General features: G+C 35.7%; 1 protein-coding gene across 1 annotated transcript; it reads right to left on the bottom strand.

Annotated features, from left to right (window-relative positions):
* Window positions 1–5126: 5126 nt before the first annotated feature.
* Window positions 5127–5624, bottom strand: LOC110105861. Its single transcript, XM_020835526.1, has one exon. The coding sequence runs from the start codon at window positions 5622–5624 to the stop codon at window positions 5127–5129; it is 498 nt and encodes a 165-aa protein (XP_020691185.1).
* Between the last annotated feature and the right edge of the window lie 1368 nt (window positions 5625–6992).

Genomic DNA, 6992 nt, shown 5'->3' with positions numbered 1-6992 from the left:
ACTAGATAAACAGTTTTGGTCTCTAATTTATGATATTTTATTCGGGAATTGAAATTAAATTTTGAACACACAATGTTCTTCCATTTATCTTTCTAGAATTAGGCTAATAACTATGATGATCCTTGTAAACACTAAAATCAATATTATTAGCATAGCTGCAGTAAAACTCATATTCCTCTTTCTCATCCTTATACACATCCTGCAACAAAAATTGTAAATACATGATAAATAGACAATTAAAACACAATAAATATAAAAAATATGCAATTAATATGAAGAAAATATGCAATCTATAAGGAGTAAATATGTAGTTAACATGTAGTAATCACGCATTAAACAAACAATCAATATGCATTAAATATGCCATAAATACACCATCAATATATAATCAACACATAGTAAACACACACTAAACAAATAGCCAAAACACAGTAAATTTGTAGTCAATGTGTAGTGAATACAATTTAATGCACAATCAACACATAGTAAACCTGCACTAAATAAACAATAAATGCATAATATACATAGTGGCTGGAATCTTTTTTTTTTTTTTTTTTTGGGAAAATTGGGGCACTAGGCCCATTTCATTCATGAAAAGAAAGAATACATAAGAAATCATAAATTGCTACCACAATTGACCAGTAGTAATCTGAAGAACGAAAACAACAAAGACAAAACTGCTTCAAAACAAAAGAAAAAACCTATTACATTTAATCACCCTATCAGCCTTTGCTGCATAATTATAAAAGCAAAATTTGATTTTCCAATTCAAGTGTACCAGATGACATGAATACCAAAAGTATATCCAGAATAAAACCTGTAGAAGGAAAACCAACCGGCAAAAAAGAGCTCCCAAGTATATCTAAACCTGGACTTAGATTAAACATATTAAGGCACACGAAAAACCTAAAATCCCTGGTTGCTCGTAGACCATCCAAGGGACCCAGAGCGGAAGCTTCATCATTGTCCAGGTAAGACTTCAAAAAATGCTTGCAGCGACTGGATGAGAGTAGGGACTTAACCAGCATATAAGCCGCATCTCTTGTTACAGAAGTTCCAAGTAATCCATAGAGTTCTTCCATTTTGCTATTCTCTCATAAATGTTCCTTTTAACATTAAGAATCAGGGTATTATGGCAATTAAAAATATGCCCAAATCTCCTACCATTCCTCTCCTTCCATAAGTGGTAAATAATGCAATAGATGAGGGTATAATAGAAGTTTTTAGCCTTCTTGTTTCCCTTGTAATTACCCTTAATCCATTCAAAAACCTACATAATGTTGGGCCTAAAAAGGAATGTTTTCATTCTAGGTATAATCGCTGTAAGAACATAAAAAGCATAATCACATTCGAAATAAATGTGAGATACAGTTTCATTTAATCCCTGACATAGATTGCAACCGACAGGAACCAAAATGTTACGAGAAATAAGTGCATCCGCAGTCTTAAGTCAGCCCACCAAAGACATCCAGGCATATACTGAATGTTTCATAATATTTCTGTTTTCCCTTACCGATTTGTGCCAAGAACAGGTTTGTAATTCAGAATAATACTCCTCAATGCAATTCTTGAATTTATATGAACTACTATTTTTCCATTTAAGGCAAGTCTCACCATCCTCAATGCTAAATCCAGCAAGCAGAGTTTTCAAATTCAGAGAAATGTTCTCAGGAAATACCCATTGAGATCCAGAAATTAGACTATTAATGGTGATATCAGGACAGCATCCCAAATACGCATCCCCCAGGAATTCAGCAATATTGTGATTGTGACACCAGTGATCCCATATCAAGGATATAGGAGCATTTTGAGATATGATGAAGTTAAAGCAGGTTTTTACCTCCATAGCAGTTTTACTTATAAATTTTAATAAATTAGAAGCAAAAATAGGGGGCGGCTTCCACGGGGACTTATAAATACAAAGGAGCCATTTGGATAGTGGAGATGCAACATTATACATCCTTAAAATCACAGAACAGTTATAAGCAAATTGAATAGCAGAGATAGAAGGAATCCCCAAACCACCTTTATTTTTAGGCCTGCATATCTTATCTCAGGACACCATATGTAATTTTTTAGCAATCAATGTATCCCCAAAAAACAAGAATCTAGAACTAGTGCGTTTAATAAACTTGTGATCTATTTTTGGTAAAATGGAGCCTCTAATCCAATACGCAATCGTGTTTTGGATAGTGAATTTCAGGTATTGGAGCCTGCCCGCAAAAGACAGTAAGTTGGCTTTCCAGCTGTTCATTTTTTTATTGACACAATCCATAAGAGGCAAATAGTCTTCAATCTTGAGCTTATAAAAGGATAAAGGGATACCAAGATACATGATTTTGTTAGCCACATTGTGAATTGATAGAGTTTGGCAAATATCCTGCTTGTTCCTTAGATTTTTAGGGAACATAATAGCACACTTATCATAGTTTACATGAAGCCCCGTGTTATCAGCAAATTCCCTCAAAATATTATTCAGCTTGTTGCAATTCTCAACTGTTTCCTCCCAAAAGATTAAAACGTCATCTGCATATAGAAGATGAGACAAGGATTGGTTGTCAAAAGAAATTCCTCTAAAACCCCTACACTCCAAGAGATTAGAGAAAGCATCCATCACTATACAGAAAAGGTAAGGGCTTAAAGGGCACCCCTGTCTAAGCCCTGCAGTAGAAGAGAAATAACCTTCTAGGGCACCATTTAGCAGAATAGAAAAATTGACATCGGTTATACAAACTTTTATCCAGTTAACGAAGAGAGAAGGAAAACCTTTTTGATGGAGCCTATTAAGTAAGAATTCCTGGCTAACCGAGTCAAATGCCTTCTTGAGGTCCAGTTTAGCACAAAAATAGTTGCAGGCACTTTTCTTAGCAGCATAAGATAATATATCATTAGCAAGCAGAATGTTATCAGTAGATATTCTCGATTTAAGAAAGCCAGCTTGATTGTCCAAAACAATCAAATTCATGATAGGTTTCATTCTTTCAGCTAAAACCTTAGCCATTATTTTGTAAAGAACATTGCAGAGAGCTATAGGTCTATAGTCAGAAATATCAGCTGCATTTTTATGCTTAGGTATGATAGCCAAAGCAATGGCTCTCACACCATTAGGCATATAAAATTTCTTAAAAAATGAGTAAACAGCCTTGCAAACCCAATGACCAATGATATTCCAAGTATATTTGTAAAAAAAGAAATTAAACCCATCTGGACCAAGTGCAGAGTTTGATTTACCTGAAAAAATAGCCTTTTTCACCTCTTCATCTAACACAGGAGAGATAATACCGATAGAAAGAGAGTGTGGTAGCAAAGTCCCAGTCGGAAAATCACTAAAATTGTGGTAAGGGGGTGCAGGCGGGTTGTACAGACCTTGATAAAACTGGATTAAAGAATTAACCACATCAGCTCTAGAGGAAGCCAAAGGATTAGCAAGTAAATTTCCCACAGAATTAGAACCACCTCTTCTAATTATAATCTTAGCAAATAAAAACTTTAAATCATCTTCCCCTTGCCTTAACCAGTTAACTTTTGCCCTTTGTATAATCCAGGATGCAAGAAAATTGTTGAACTTTGCTAATTCTAATGTGCTAACCTTGTAGGAATGATTAATTTCCAAGTTATTAGGTTCTCTCTGCAACCTATCTAAAATTTCAGCTTGCTTAGCATTCAAAACATCCAAATGCCTAGTTATGCAAGAAGAGGAAGACCAAGCCTAACACTTCACCCCAATCTTAATTTGTTTCAGATTATTGGTGAAATGAGAAATAGGGTTCCCAAGGCACGGTTTGGAAAAAACCTCCAATATAAGCATCTAGAATTTGTCAAAATTGGTCTAGAAGTTTTTGAATAGAAAACGATGATGAACTTGCACCTTCATACCACTATTCAGAATAATGGGGCAATGGTCCGAACAGGAGGGACTGTGAAATTTGCAAAAAGTGTCTGTGAAGGAGTTCACCCAAGCCTCATTCACTAAAACACGATCAAGCTTTATATGTATAGGATTGATAGTGCGCTAATTGAACCATGTATACTTAAAACCCACAAAGTTTAAATCTACCAATCTATTATGAAAAATCATATTATTGAAATCTGACAAAGCAGCATGATTTATGGTAGTACCTCCAGATTTTTTAAATGCAAACCTGCAGCAATTAAAATCCCCCATTACAGCCCAAGGGAAATCATTAGAATGAGCAAGGTGAGCCAAAATTTCCCATAGTTTCTTACGGTCTTGAGAATTGTTCGAAACATAGATAGCAAAAAGCTGGAACAAAGGTTTATTAGCAACCCAAATAATACCCGATATAACTTGATCCGAGATGTGAGAAGGTTTGAAACTTAGCTTTGATGAATCCCATTTAACCCAAATCCTACCCGAAGTGGATAGAGCAAAATTGTGGCAACTATTCTCATTCGAAAACAGAGAATGTGAGGCTTCAAAGAAAGGGTCTTGAAGAGTATTGGAATTGATCCTAGTTTCCAGGATGCAAATCAGATTCAAGTTGAAAGACTTGATTAGTCGCTTACAGGACAAAACTTTATCAGGGTGATTGAAACCCCTGATATTCCACGCCGCCATGGGTGGAAAGGACATTAATACTATAATTGTTGTTGATGTTTTTTGCCCTGCTTCCCCATTGCAGGCTTTTTTGACGCCACACTATATTGTGGATGCTTGCCCTTCTCCAAGGCCTTAGATTTCCCACTAATAGTGGAACCCAAATTCTCAACTGAGCACTGAGTATCCTCGTTTTGCTGAAATTGCTCTTCAATACTGTTAAGAGCATCAAATTTATTTGGCGATATTATGTCTTTGGGTTGATTGAAGTTTTGAGATGTAGATGATGAGGAGATAGTTTTATGTAGAGAGTTGAGGTTCGGGATGCCAAAAACAATAGCATCTTCAATAGGCGGCACATCTCCAATGGGATTGACATCAAACTGTGGATTGCTTTTTGCGGTTGGGGAGTGAGGTTGATATGTCATAGGTTGCCCTAAGACATTGGTAATGATGGTATTTGGCTGCCGGAGGTTGGATATTGTTGTGACAGGAGGAGGATGGACATTATTGCAGATAGGTTCTTGTTCTTTTGGTAAAGCATTTGGAGCAGGAGGTCTGGAAAAATTCATATTTTCGAGTTAGGCCTTTTATGTGGCTTTCGACTGAAACTCCTACCTCTTAAATTAGACGACTCCTTCGGGCGATCTTCTGAGTTAACTTTAGGAACAGTTGGACAAGATGATGAAAAATGCATAAACGATTTACAGTGATCGCAGGGGTTAGGACGCCATTCATATTGAACTCTTAAGGTGACCACATCACCATCAAGGGATACCTGAATTTCGTCCGGGTATGTAGCAAGATTGTCCACCAGCACACATATACAAGCGTAGGTTAGCTTTGTCATTTGCTCGGTCAGCTTGTCCGCTGTAACCGGTATCCCAATTTTACTCGCTATACGTGATATCCCCTCTGAATTCCAACATGCAAGCAGGAGGTCGTGCATTTTCACCCAGATCAGAACAGATGAAAATTCCTCCTTGATGGGTTTGAACTTTGGATGCCACTTTTGAAGCACAAATGGCTTGCCGAGCAGGAACCAGACACCTCTCGACCACGCCATGTCAAAGTCTTCTTGACAAGAGAACCGGAGAAGAAAAAAACCTTCATTTAGGGATAATAACTGCAGCGAGCCCTTTAGACTCCAGGTTTTGTTTATAGCCCCCAACAGTGCTTCATAGTAAGGTCTTCGACCAATCGAGTAGCCAACGAGGCAAAGGTTCCAGGCTTCGGCTCCCTAGCTCAACTTTTCACCCGAGAAAGGAATGATCTCTGGTTCCTCCGGGTGATGAGAAAATTGAAAAGCTTTGGGAGCAGAAAGATCAGGTGCAAAAACTTTGTTCCAGTTCCTCAGCAAAGGAAGAGATTTTCCATCAGACATCTTTCCAAGCGGAGGAAAGTCAGAGGAGGAAGGTGGTTCAGCCATGAGTAAAACAGAAAGTCCTCCGGGCTAGCCGGAGGAGGGGGAAGAAGAAGATCGGTCAGCAGTGGAGAGCGGCGCAGGGAGAAGGAAACCCTAACACGACTCTCGCTGTCTGTGGCTGGAATCTTATTGTGATGCCCTATAATCTAAATTAAAAAAATTATTTTTTTTATCTTTTAAAAAATAATAACCAAAGCTATTTAATATCATCTATCAGTTATAAACAACAAAACAAATTATATAATTCAAAATGTCAATATATGCATCTATATTTATTCACAAAAGTCATATATAATATTTAGGATTTATATAATCATCACATATCTATCTTGTTATGAGTATGAAAGAATAACTAAAAAAAGAAATAAAACCTGAGAAATCCTTAACAGTCTCACACTTTTATTTGCTTCCATGACCTGAAATCTTCTAACCACATATAATGAGCTAGAAAGCCCAATAGGTTACGAAAACCTATAACTAATTTTAAAGCATTATAAAAGAGTAAGATGCTTTTGAATAGTCAAATCATTGTAGTTACATTCATATGATCATTGAATTAGTGCATAAATAGTAAAACTCATATATATTAGCACTATAATCTATAAACAAAAAAAAAATCCAATTCAAAAGCTAATAAATCAATATGAGAGTCAAATTTATAAATTAATCATCATATCTGTAATAACAATTTATAAAAAAATCATATAAATCATCAAATTAAAACATTAATAAAGACTGTCAAAATTATGTCAAGAAATAAAATCATATAAGAGTGTACCCAAACTATCAAATTATTCTATATCACGTGCTCAGTATATCACATTTTCTGTATTAGTGTAGTGAATGAATAATATCAAATAATATCAGTATCTAAATCGATAATAATAATAATTCAGTGATATTAGTAGCAGAATAATAGAATAACAACAAATCCATGAAGTAATAATAAATACATACAATAATAATAACAATCAAGAACATTAATTTCAATAGTCATACTAAATAGGT

Source organism: Dendrobium catenatum, unplaced genomic scaffold (assembly GCF_001605985.2).
Source record: "Dendrobium catenatum unplaced genomic scaffold, ASM160598v2 fragScaff_scaffold_419, whole genome shotgun sequence".
Classification (NCBI taxonomy): domain Eukaryota; kingdom Viridiplantae; phylum Streptophyta; class Magnoliopsida; order Asparagales; family Orchidaceae; genus Dendrobium; species Dendrobium catenatum.
The sequence above is the reverse complement of the archived record's forward strand: the minus strand, read 5'-3'. Positions and strand labels throughout refer to the sequence as shown.

What these genes read in the sequence shown, in the direction of transcription:
- LOC110105861 (XM_020835526.1), bottom strand. Translation starts at nt 5,624, where the DNA reads ATGGCGTGGTCGAGAGGTGTCTGGTTCCTGCTCGGCAAGCCATTTGTG.